General features: G+C 44.8%; 1 protein-coding gene across 1 annotated transcript in view; it reads right to left on the bottom strand.

Annotated features, from left to right (window-relative positions):
• NPSR1 (neuropeptide S receptor 1) overlaps window positions 1–3,956 on the bottom strand; it is a 65,843-nt gene extending 61,887 nt beyond the window's left edge. Inside the window, exon 1 of the mRNA XM_052792707.1 lies at window positions 3,678–3,956. Coding sequence (XP_052648667.1) covers window positions 3,678–3,824 — 147 coding nt within the window. The 5' untranslated portion in view covers window positions 3,825–3,956. The remainder of the gene's footprint in view (window positions 1–3,677) is intronic.
• Window positions 3,957–13,230: the final 9,274 nt, after the last annotated feature.

Genomic DNA, 13,230 nt, shown 5'->3' with positions numbered 1-13,230 from the left:
ACCCTCTGGTCTCGGCCATCCAGCCAGTTTTTCACCCAGCAGAGAGTACACTTGTCCAAGCCATGAGACGCCAGCTTCTCAAGGAGTATGCCACGAGAGACAGTGTCAAAGGCCTTGCTGAAGTCGAGGTAGATAACATCGACAGCCTTTCCCTCATCCACTAGGCGGGTCACCTGGTCATAGAAGGAGATCAGGTTGGTCAAGCAGGACCCGCCTTTCGTAAACCCATGCTGACTGGGCCTGATCCCCTGTTTGTCCTGGACATGCTGCGTGAGCGCTCTCAAGACGAACTGTTCCATAATCTTCCCCAGTACCGAGGTCAAGCTGACAGGCCTGTAGTTCCCCGGATCCTCCCTCCAACCCTTCTTGTAAATGGGAGTCACATTGGCAAGCATCCAGTCATCAAGCCTCCCAACCGATGAAGCCTCCCAACCCTGTGGACAACCAGGGCAAAGCTATTTTGAGATTTCCTCTTCTCTCCAGGCAGGTTTCTGGCTTGCACCTTGTCAGGTTCATAGAGTTAAGAAGGTCCTAAAGTGGAAGAAGGCCACGGGTGTTCAGATGACCTCTGTTCTTTTCAGATTACTGTATTTGGCAGAGGGCAGTTGACACTCGCATAGAGCCCTTTTACACGTAGATTAAATGAATATGGGGGAGATTGTAAAGGGATGTAGTGAATTCTCCTTTGGCCTGGGAGGTTGGAGTTGTAATTATAACCAATTTGCACATCTGTTCTGAATTTGGTGCAGACACAGCCAATGGGATTTCTTGTGGTTTAAGACAGGAACCTAGCTGGATGCCTCATGTAAAGGCACCCGGGAAGAAATACAGTCTGGATTTTCAGACCACTTGCCATAACACAGCAGTAAGTCCTGAACGTAGGTGGGGATGAGCCAGTGCCTTTGCTGTGGGAAGCACCAGCTCATCTTGCATGCTGAGTGGTGCATGGGTGCACCCAATCCTGCCCCAAAGGGTGCAACTCTGCACGGAGAGCCAGCCTAGTTAGCACACATGGCCACGGTCCCAAAGCAGACTTCTTGGGCAAAGCCTTGGTGAGCAACTGGCCAAGGAGCTACAGTAATGACCACCAGAAGGGAAATGTGCACTCCTCCAAGTGGACGAAATGCTCTATTTCCCAGCCAAAAAAAAAAAAAAAAAGAAGAAGAAATCTAATTGAACTGGCAAAATGCTTTCTAATCTGAAGCAGTGCAGGACTTTTAGTTGTTAAGGTCTGAAGAGCAATAGACAGAAACTCAAATGCTTCTGAAAGGGGGAGCAGGGAAGCACTCACAGTTCAGTCTGTAACAGGACTTTTTGGCACTGAAATGCTCTAAGGCGCATTATTTTACTTTTGTCACACTGCTACCACAGTATAACACAGACACTACCTTAGGTGGGTACAGGCTGTCCTTTTGAAGAATGGGAGGAAAAGAAGAAACCAACACATGCTCTCATAGTTTGAGCAGCATGTGAGATACCCTATGTAGCTGTCATTGGGTAAAATTGTTAAAAAGTCATTAACACAGGAACTGCTCCAGGTACTGGGTGAGTGTCACTCCCTTGTCTCCATTTATTGGCTTAGATCAGGTTTTCCTATGACCACTTTTGTAAGATAGGTTACACCTGCATTTCCCAAGCAGAAATAGTTTGTGTGCCCTGTCTGCATCCTGGCACGCAGGCTCTGGAGTCAACCTGTGCGGCGGCCATTCATCCAGCCTGCCTTTACCATCAGCCATGGGCTACAACATGTTTGAAAATCCCAATAAACAGCCAAAACCCCATTTGTAGCTACATTTTGAGCACTGAGCTCTGGTTTTTAATCCATTCAGCCTATTCCAAGCTGAAACTTTTATTGCTTCAGCAGCTTAACTAGACCCTTGTGAAGAGGAAGGAGATGCTGCTTGGCTTGCCTAGAGGGGCAAAGACACGGCCACAACGTGGCCAGCGCTGGTGGAGGACAGCCGACTGAGTCAGCAGGTATCAGCAGCACCTTCCACATGTGAGCTTTTACAGAGAGCTGAAATTGCTGGCAGGGAGCTCTGTCTTCCCTGCGCCATAGTCATCAGAGCAGGTGCTTTATCCCTCCTTTCCTGCAGCAGCAGCAGTTGTCACTTGTCTCCAGAGTCAAAATATTTCCATGCCTATCAACAGCAAGTAATTGATGTGAATCAGTGAACTTCCTTGCAAAGTTCATGCTATATATGCCAGAGCTAGACACCCGACAGAGGAGTGCAAGTCTAATGAGAAGCTCTCAGCTAGCAGAACTAAGTTTCCTTTAGCAATGGACGAACATGCATGACTATCCATGGTTTCCTAATTATTGTAATTTACTCAATCTCTCCTATTAAGGAGCATTGTTCTGCCTGGGGACTTTCTAATCATGGAATTAATTGTCACTTTTACCATTATAAAATACTGCTCCCATGACTTTGTTCAGATTTACAGCCCTAACTGTGGAAAGAACAAAGGAGATAAAGAGAAAGTTGTTAAAAATATTTTGCTTGTCGTTTCTGATTTTTTTCAAGAGCATTTTAAGAATCTAACATGGAGAGAAAAAGAAGAGGAAAAAAAAAATTTTCATACTTGAAATCTTAGATAAAAAAGTACTGTCTTATCAAGAAAAAAAAAGTGTGCTAAAAGAGACTCTCATTAATTAATTGTAGAACTACAGATCAACCTTTTCCTTAACAGGTGTGGAAATCTGCTGTAATTCCACTGATTCCAGTGGCATTGTGTCAGAGCACTAACAATCTCACAGAAATCAAAATTGCCTTTGAACATATCCCCTTTTACCTAACATATTGTCAAATGATGTCAGTGCCTATATCTTTCCAGTCGAAAGTGATCTCTTTGGTCCTGAGCTGCAGAAGGAATGGCAGGGTACTCCTTGTCAGACTTTTTAATAACTTGAACTTAACTTGTGTAACGTGCCACAACAGTAAAGTAAGTGACACATGGCATGCAGAGTGAAATTAAGCAATGACAACAGGCACAGAAATCTGAAGGAAAGATGAATTTCAGTACCTCTTTCATCTTTTTCCTACATTCACATATTGCAAGGGTGATGGGGTTTTTTTGAGATGAATGAATACACTTCCCATGTCATTCGACAGCATTCACTCCTAAATGATTCATCTGGTGCATTCTTAACAGCAGCCTTCAAGAGACACTGCATCCCCCACTCAAGTTAAAAACAAACAAACCAACCAGCTAATTAGAACCTGTCCCTAATGATCAAAAACCCCCAAAACTAAACAACAAAAAAACCCAACCAACAAAATACTCTCTCACTTGTGTACAATGTTTGTTGCAGCTGGAAAATTGAAAAGAAATCCCTTAGGTCAAGATGATGGCTATAAGAAATTACACAAAAGATACACAGGCTTTTGATTAAAGATGCATGTATAATTACAATACCTCTATAGAAAAACAGTACTGTCCCCTCTTGGACAGGGATACAATTGACTAAGACCTGTAAGTCTGAACTCTAATTCCTACAACTATTTTGTTTTTCAGTAAATGCCTCACACATGCTGTCCGCTGTCTTTGCAGGGGAAAAAACCACCAATATCTGGGCAAAAAAGTTCAATAATCCTAGTTGCCTCCCTGCAGAGGTGCTTAAAATCCACCAAAGCTGCAAGCATGTGAGAAAAGTAATGCACACCTTAAAAGAATACCTTAAAAGAATAGTAAAATGATCCCCACTCCTCTTCTGCCACCACTTCAGTGAAAGTCACCGTTTCAGTGCAGGTGACAAGGGTAAGATCCAGCCAGCCAGTGCCTCCCTGGGAGCTGCTGCTGGCTTCTGTGGAGCCGACCTCCATCACTGGATTTTGTTCGAGTTGTCTAGGTTTTTGTAAGAGTTAACGCAGCCAGGCTTCTCCTGTAAAAACGCAGCAACAAAACCAGCTTCTCACTGCTCCACCACTGGCTACCAGAGGCATCGGACTTCAGTGCTGCTGGGTGATAGAAAAAAAAAAAAAAAACAGCCAAGCTGGCATCATCCCTTTGAGCTTTCCTTTGGTACAACTCTGACGACAGCTCTCCGCACGGTCCTTCCAGCAGCATGTAAGAAAGTCAGCACACATGGACCCAGCCATGTGCCTTGTGGACTCTGGATTGCCTTGCACCCGAAGTTGTCAGCTCTGGAGTGAGGCACATGTGTAAAAGCATGGACCTCCTCCCTGCATTAAGCTCAGGAGCCTGGCTATTCCACTCAGCAGCTTTGCTTACTTACCCCAGCTCAGCCCGCTTTGATTGCGATTACCTGCAGAATTACAGTATATCCGTATACAAGCACCAACACACTCTCCTGTATTAGCAAAACCCTACTAAGTTTTTAGGCTTAAGCTATCACGGTCTCCCTGTCAGTGTCTATCTGACTTCTGAAGTTGTCTTTACCAAGAAAAAAAATAAACCATAAATAGGCCTTGGCACTTACCTTTGCAAAGAGCTCAAATGTATGGCACAGCCAGTACAGGCAGTGCTTTCTTCACCGTGTGGAGAGCCTGTCTGGAAAGGTACGGCTCCTAGAGACTGCTAGTGTCACTTACAGGCTCAAGAACTCTTCAGAACAAGGTAATCAATTATCTTTCTACTCACTGATTTTACGGGCACCAATCTCGCCTACCCTCTGTTGACTCGGATGTTTTTCCCCATCTCTAGCAGCATTACCCCAGGTTTACACCAAGGTGGCAGATGAGAGTGTGCACACCTTCCCTGACCAGAGCACAAAATCCTATGTAAATACAGAACTCATTCAGCTTTGTGGAGATGCTCTGCCTCGATACCAACACAATCCTAAGTAGAATGTGATGCATTTCACAGCCATGCCCCACCAACTCAATGTCCCATTACCTGCTCACTGCAGAACCCACTCCTGTGCTTATGCGCATGCAAGCACGGATGGCCACAGGGGAGCTCAGGAGGTGTTAAAACTCTGGCCAGCACAGCACACTCTCTTCCCAGCTGCTGGAGCAAGGGTCTCCACAACATGCCCACAGCATCCGCACCCACAGTCCAGGTGGGGCTGTGCCCACCCCACCTACATGAGCAGCAAGAAAGGGGTGGCTGCAGGGCCCTCTGGCTCTCCGGGCCAGTAATAGCAGGGAATGGGGGCACAAGCAGTGAAATTCAGGTCTAGGTTTTGACTCTGAACCCTTCCAAGTTGGGATATGTCTGCATCTGGGGTTTTGGACCAGGCTGCTCTAGGGACTGGAGAAACCTCTGAGTGTCTGAGCAATATTCAGACATCCCCAGGAGATGCTGGAGTCATTCAGAGGAGGGAATGGGTTCAGGCCCATACAGATAATTAGTAGCAGTCATGATGAGAAAGGATCAGCACTGATCCATGTGCACCAGTGAGCACTATTTAACAGCAGCAAATGATACATAGGTTGGAGTGTCATCAGATAAAAAGAAATGTCCCAGAACCACTATGTTTTGCTGAAAACCATTGGGAAAATGCTCAGTAATATATTATCCAAAAGAGAGCAGGAAATATTTTTGAATTTTTTTCTGACTGATTGTACAGGTTGATTCTGAACCTCTGCTATGCAGTATTTAGGTAGCATTCAAGCCTCTTATAAGCATCCTACCAGGTTTTTTTTTTTGCTCTTCTTCTTTCTTTTTACCTTGCTTTCTGATATTTACAGAATTCTCTTTCTTAGAATTAAAATTTATTACACTGAATGGGGTTTTCTTTTGGCGCTCTCATTCCTACAGAGCTCTTATGCTTGAGCATATTACAGGCACTAAGAAGCTTTTCAGTAGTTACATCGCACACCAGATCATGCACAGCTCTCAGAATAACCAAGAGTGACTTCTCTTGTGCCTTTGCTAGCTACTTGCTCTCAGTAGTGCTTATGGTGCTATAAAAGGCTATACCATGCCCCACTCCAGCACTTTCCAGTCTACACAGGGGTAATTGGGGTCTTCCATTACTATTAGCTTTTCTATCTTTGAGTATTTCTCAGTCACGGTCACTGCCCCGGTTTGTTGATGGCTGGTTTTGCTAAAATGCTGTTTTCTTTCCATTTAAGTCACAGAATTTGAAGCCATGGGCTCTCTATGGTACCACATCTAGAATTAACCTAATTCTCTAGGATACAACATTTTGTTTTTAAATCTCTACAAAGTCATGACAGCTCTCCAAAATTTGGTGTTTGGGGTTTGTTCCCCACCCCACTCCCCACCCTGAGATTAAGCAAGCTGTTTGAATACCTCTGAAATGAACGGTGAAATAAGACTTTAATGATTGAATCTCAAAAGCCTATAAAAGGCAAGATCAAATCCTAGCAATTCTTCTTTGGAGAAGGAATAGCTGATCGATTCCTACAACTGACTTTGTTGTTTTCCTCAGCTAGGACATTGAAAAGTCTCTGAGAACTTTCAGTGGTTGAAGAGATTAAGACAGTTTTACAGAGAGAAATTGAGTCTTCCCTCTGCTTTAATATAAAATGCTCTCAAATTATTATTCAAAGACAATTTTTTTCTAATGCATAATAAAATCTGATGCTGCTTTCTTAACCTTTTTGAACTGCTATTTTTTAAGTCACACTTTAGTATTGCACCACAGCATAAGCATGCTTCATAAGTAGGACAGATTAAGCAATTTTGAAAATAATCTTTAAGCAAAAAGAATGGATTATCTGGAAGAAGAATAGAGAGGACTAGTTTTAGAGGCCACTTCATTGGCCATTCCCTTTATCTTGGTCTCAAAAGCTACACAAATTTAGTTTTCTTAAATAAAGCCTTGAACCAAAAGACCAGAAAACCTAAGAGCATAAATGGCTCCAGTGAAAGCTGAAGAGAATACTCTGCATTTGCAGCGTGTAACAAAACTGATATCCTCCATGTGCAGGCACGTGGGGGAGACCTGCAACACATATCTTCTATCTCCCCACAGTGCTATATTTTTCCTGACTGGCAAGAAGAGGAGACCTTGTACAACTGCAGAAAGTGAAACCAGGAGATTCATACAATGAGATAGATGAAGGTACTGCTGGAAAAAAAAGAAGCAATGAGTCAAAGTTTTTAAAGACCAGGTACAAAATAGTGATTTTGATTATTGAAGCCAGAAATTTCTCATGCAGAGACTCTGGTCTTTCCTGCACAGCAGCTGTGAAACACAATAGGTGGAGATGGGTCATTTTGTACACCACAGTGTGGACACTCCATGGCAAGCAGAGGTGCTGTCACAGCCATAATGGCCATTGCTCTCCAAAACCCAGCAGCAGTAGAAGGAGGGACTATGCAGGAATACAAAGTTCCTGCTATGCATTTCCCTATTTTGTCTTCCCCAATAGAAACTGTTGTGTAGCAGTGTATTGGCTTTGTGTGGCAAGGTTTGGGGGGGGGGGGGGTGTTACAGGGGTGGCTTCTGTAAGAAGCTGCTGGAAGCTTCCCCTGTGTTCGAGAGAGCCAATACCAGCTGGCTCTAAGACGGACCCGCCGCTGGCCAAGGCCGAGCCAATCAGCGATAGTGGTAACGCCTCTGTGATAACATTTTTAAGAAGGAAAAAAGTTGGGACAGATGGAAAACGGCAGCAGGAGAGAGGAGTGAGAACATGTAAGAGAAACAACCCTGCAGACACCAAGGTCAGTGAAGAAGGAGGGGGAGGAGATGCTCCAGGTGCCGGAGCAGAGATTCCCCTGCAGCCCGTGGTGAAGACCATGGTGAGGCAGGCTGTCCCCCTGCAGCCCATGGAGGTCCACGGTGGAGCAGATATCCACCTGCAGCTCGTGGAGGACCCCACGCCGGAGCAGGTGGGCTCCCGAAGGAGGCTGTGACCCCGTGGGAACCCCGCGCTGGAGCAGGCTCCTGGCAGGACCTGTGGACCCATGGAGAGAGGAGCCCACGCTGGAGCAGGTTTTCTGGCAGGACTTGTGACCCCGTGGGGGACCCACGCTGGAGCAGTGTGCTCCTGAAGGACTGCACGCCGTGGAAAGGACCCATGCTGGAGCAGTTCATGAAGAACTGCAGCCTGTGGGAAGGACCCACGTTGGAGAAGTTCGTGGAGGACTGTCTCCCATGGGAGGGACCCCACGCTGGAGCAGGGGAAGAGTGTGATGAGTTCTCCCCAAGGAGGATGAAGCGGCAGAAAATAACGTGTGATGAACTGACCGTAAACCCCATTCCCCGTCCCCCTGTGCCGCTGGGGGGGGTTGGTAGAGAATCCGGGAGTGAAGTTGTGCCTGGGAAGAAGGGAGGGGTGGAGGGAAGGTGTTTTAAGTTTTGGGTTTATTTCTCATTACCCTACTCTGGTTGATTTGTAATAAATTGAGTTAATTTTCCCCAAGCTGAGTCTGTTTTGCCCGTGACGGTAATTGGTGAGTGATCTCTCCTGTCCTTATCTCAACCCACAAGCTCTTTGTTATATTTTCTCTCCCCTGTCCAGCTGAGGAGGGGGAGTGATAGAACGGCTTTGGTGAGCACCTGGCGTCCAGCCAGGGTCAACCCACCACAGGCAGCATTTGTTGTGCATGATAATTTGCCAAAACTCAGCCAATCTAAATGTTCTGATGTGTCTGTTTAAAAGATTAGGTACATCTGAAATGGACAGAAAAAAGATCTGCTCAAGTCTATTTTATTTTTACAGAGAATTTACAGTAGATTTCTCTTTGCTGCATTTAGGCAGTATTGGGAGTAAATTGAAAAAATATTTGGATTTTTGCTGTTTGGAGTTTCCTGCACCCTGGAGTAGTTGGACATAATCATATTAAATGCAAACAAGAAATAATGCTATCAGACTGCAGGAAGAAAGAGATATTTCTTGCTTCTAGAAGAACAGCAAGTTAATTGCTTTTCTGTAAAAAACGTGCTTATCCAAATCTGTATATGCTGGCTTTGGAAGGGGAAGGTCAGTCTGCTCTTCCCAACGCACAGCCCTTCTCCCCAGAAGCTGAACATCTGGGGCACCGCAGCAGGGCTCAGCTCCTGACTCTGGCAGCGCAGGACCGCTGGAGAGCTGCATTCTCCCCTCCCCGCTGCACAGGAGAGGAGCAGAAATTAGACATTAGTGACACAATTCCTGTTGACTGATGTAAGCTCATTTTCCTTTAACTTACAAGCCACTTAGCATGCACGTAGTTTTCCTTTGGTGCCGTGCCTCCGGAGTGGTGCGTATCTGTTCAGCACAGGTAGGCAATACCCAAAGTGGTGCCCTCAGGACTGGAACTGACTGAGGCTGCAAGTGGCCCCAGAGCCTGGGCTGTGGCTGGGAAAGGACACCTGTGTTTCTGGACCCTTCTAGGTCACTGCCGTGTGCGACGCAGGGGGGATCCATATGTGCCTTAGCTAGGATGTAACTATTGCCACACCACATTTGCACTCAGATTTTTTACTTTTTATTTTTTAGACCCTTCAGGTGAAGACGCCAAGTTTCTAAATCTTCGAAGACTTGAAATAGCAATGATCTTTTATGAGCTAAATATAGAGTTACTAGGTTTTCTTGACAGAAACCTCTAACTCCCATTCTCCACCTTTCTGAATGAAGTGGCTGTAACTTAGGGTTTGAAGATTCAGGGGACACAGCAAGATTTCAGAACCTGTTTTCAACCTCACTCCCAAGCATTTTATTTCAGGATCTGTATCCCAAAGCAGGACCAAGAGGTGCTGCCTGGGAGTCTGGCAGCAGCATGCTGACACTGCCAATATCTCAGCTGTTCCCAGGCTGCTCTTCGCAAGTGTGTGAATCTCAGCTACACACTGCAGAGAGTCCCAGGTTGTGACTGTCCCAGCTGTGCCACATGGGTCGCCTCAGGCCACGGGGCCGACAGCCCACTGTGCTTGCCAGCTTTCTGAGTTCTGGCGTTAGAGGCTGGCAGCTAGAGCTGAAGAGCCTTTCCCTTTTATGGAGAAATTTGTGTTTGATTTCATCCAGAATCTGAACAAACTCAATTTTGAAATATTAGAAGTATCACAGAATGAGATAACTGCTCTTTACTGGACACCAGCCTGATCTCTGACCTGTCAGTGTCTATCCAGCTTTGAATCAGATCCCTAGACTGCCAGCAAGCGAATTCTTCCTATTAATTTAAGTTTTGGATCAGATCTTTTGCAAAAATCTAGATTTTACCCATAGTAAAGCAGTGGAGTTGTAGAAATCACAGAACATTTTTATAATAGTAATGATAAAATACGAGCATGTTATTTCTCTTCCATAGATAAACAAATTTAAAGAGGAGGAGATTTTTTCACATCTTCATTACTGTTTGTAGTCTTAATTCAGTTTGGTCCATTTTACAAAAAAGATACACAGCCATTTATCTGTTTTTGCTAAGAAACTCTTGCAGAAGAATAAGCAATCCTTAAGGAATTACCTTTGAAAAGAAGCAAGCAGATGAAGAAAACACGTGGAGGACTGCCATTAAATATGAATATCATGTTAGTGGAACTGTCAGACACCCTGAAATTTCAAATCCCTTCGCTCTGTTCCCCTCAATATAACCATCAAGAAAATCCCATATTTCGCAAGGGCCTGATTCTCCATTCATTCAGTCTGTCGCAGAGCAGGATCACTTCCTGCTCTGTGACTGGAATTGCAAGTAGCTTTAGCGAAAAAAGAGCCAAGCCCCATGAACTGAAACAGACACCTGATAAATGTGCATTCCTATAAAATATTGAGGCAGTCGACATAGTCACTTGGAGTATTCCTACTTTTAAGGAGCTGAGCAGGCAGCCAACATGTATGGCATCCATCAGGTCCTGGCAAGCAGTTATGCATAGGGATGCCCATAGGTAGGGAGAATAAATTCACAACTCACATCATCACCAGAAAGATTTTTCCTTCAAAATCTTTTGCTTCCAACTGCAAAGGCACCGTCTGCCCTTCTCAAAGCGCTGCAGCTGGAAAGCGAAAACAGCTCAGAAAGCAAGCTAGGCTGCCAAATGGGAAGGGTGGCTTCAGGTGAGCCCTGGCTGGCTCCCAGCATGCCCGGCAGGCGCACAGCCAGCCTGCCCGACTGCATCACCCAGCAGACTGTATGCTCATTAACAGGACAACCGCAGAGAACAAAACACCAGCCATATGGATGTCCTGCCCTTCTCCTCCCTCCACTTAAGGTCCTAGTTAACTACAACGAGCACTAATGCACATTGAGAGGGGGCAGAGAGGCTCTGTAGACACAGGTACTAGTTCCCATTTTGTCTACAACTGGCATCAGCAGCTTGTGCATTTACAGTCTTCTGAGCTACAAGCCAGAGCCTCAGCAGGGCCAGAGCTCTGTTTTGCACAGCACAGGAAGGCCACTGGAGGAAAATGGGGTTCAAGGTTTCCACAAGCCAACCTCTTGCAGTGCTTTGAACAGCCACCACCGACACGTATTCCCTTTAACATACATAAATAGGAATTCTTTTCAATGCAGTTTTCCTATTGTTGCTTAAAAGCATTTTTCTTCCCTTTGCCCATGTTTAATTGAACTAAAACCAATTTAACAGGCAGTTGGACTAGATGATCATTGTAGGTCCCTTCCAACTGAAAATATTCTATTCTATTCTGTTCTATTCTACTCTATTCTATTCTATTCTAACCAATTCTTAGTCCATCTTAGACTGCAGTATATGGATATCACATCATATCCGCTTTGGGAGAGAAATACTTCTCTCCTCCCACTCCTTACCCCCTTGTCTGCTACCTCTGGTGGTTGCGCACAAGGCATCATTTCCATTATTTCCATTCAAGCCTGCACTGATTTAGGAATTGCTTCCCTGTTAGAGTGCAGATGATGCCTGGCACTGATAAACTTCTCTCTTCTTCTGCAGGGGATGAAGAATAATCCAATGGCTAGGACACAGGCTTGGAGTTCAGGGAAGATATTAAGTTCCTTGCTTCTCTGTACATTCGCATTCTGACCTTGGCCAAGCGATCTCCTTTCCCATAGGGAAGAGCTTTGTACAATGAAGGTGTGACACAAACTCACACCCTTCTGACTGTCATTTCTCATCCACCTGTCTGCATAGTTACCCCCGACTGGGCACACAGAACAGAGTATCCAGCTGAGTGTTCAACTGTAATTTTTGACAGAGCCTCTATAAACAGGGACGTAACCCTCTCTTTAAAGAAGGATGCACCCTTGCAGCACCATGGTCCCCGAGTGCCAAATCTGAACCAATGAAATCAGCAGTGAGCTAAGGCTGTGCTGAGCCTCCTTTGCGAAGCAGGGGTAGGCAAACCCACACAGTGAGCGAGCTGTTTGTTTCATAGCAAGCTGAACTTTTGCTATGAATTTCTGTTGGGCAGAAGATCTAAAAAATACAGTTCTAGGTAAAGTTTAAAATTAAAGTTCAAAACATGGCACAACCCCATAATTAATACATTAGAACATGTTTTAAGACTATATCGCCAGCATTAGTCTCCAATTAAATAGTACTACAGATGCTACAAAGAGAGAAGAGGGTGATCTAGAGAAATTAGTCTAATCCATCAACACTAAAAGCTTTGGAAAAGACCGGCACAAACCACAATGTAGGTCAAAAAAATGGAGGAACTCTGTGCCCACAGGGAGGTAGGAGAATAAAAGAAAGTGTGGGAAGAAAGAATTTTAAATGCCTGCATCCCAGTTCTCCTTTCTATGGAAGAAGTTGTATCTGAAGTAATGAATACACTCTGTCTTTTGGCGATGAGCAGCGGAGTGGAAGTACAGATTTACAACGGAGGTGGAAAGCTGTTAGATGAACTGCAGGACTTTTTATTGCCAATTACAATTTCATGGCAGGGTTATTATTTATTAAATATAGAAGCAGCCAGTTGAATTCTAACTGCTGTTAGGCTTAATTCCAGTTACAAAAAGGCTGAAGAAATTATACAGAGCTAGCAGTAGCAATAGCAGTAGCAGGCCTGCTTCTGACTGCTTGCACATGGACACACACACACACAGAGAAATAAAAAAAGCCACTGTATTGAAGGGGAACAAGTTACACCTAATTTCCCTTTAATAAAGCCTAAAGTAGAGTAAAATAAATGTACTGCACTGCTACCACTAACAGGTACCTGAAGAACAGTTTGAAAAGTGTAACTTCCTCAATTACTGAAGCTCAGTTTTTTAGGATCTCCAGAGAAAGAAAGACTTCACCCACTGCCCTCCCTTTCAAAAGCAGTGTGCAGACAAAAAAAAAAAAAAATGCTAGCAGGTGAAATGTGTCCCAGGTCAGAACTGGTATGTGGGGAGTCAGAAGATAATATTGGCCATAATATGTAATTGTGTCCCAGGTCATTTCCCTAAAGTAGG

This window comes from Harpia harpyja, chromosome 1 (assembly GCF_026419915.1).
Source record: "Harpia harpyja isolate bHarHar1 chromosome 1, bHarHar1 primary haplotype, whole genome shotgun sequence".
Classification (NCBI taxonomy): Eukaryota; Metazoa; Chordata; class Aves; order Accipitriformes; family Accipitridae; genus Harpia; species Harpia harpyja.
The sequence above is the reverse complement of the archived record's forward strand: the minus strand, read 5'-3'. Positions and strand labels throughout refer to the sequence as shown.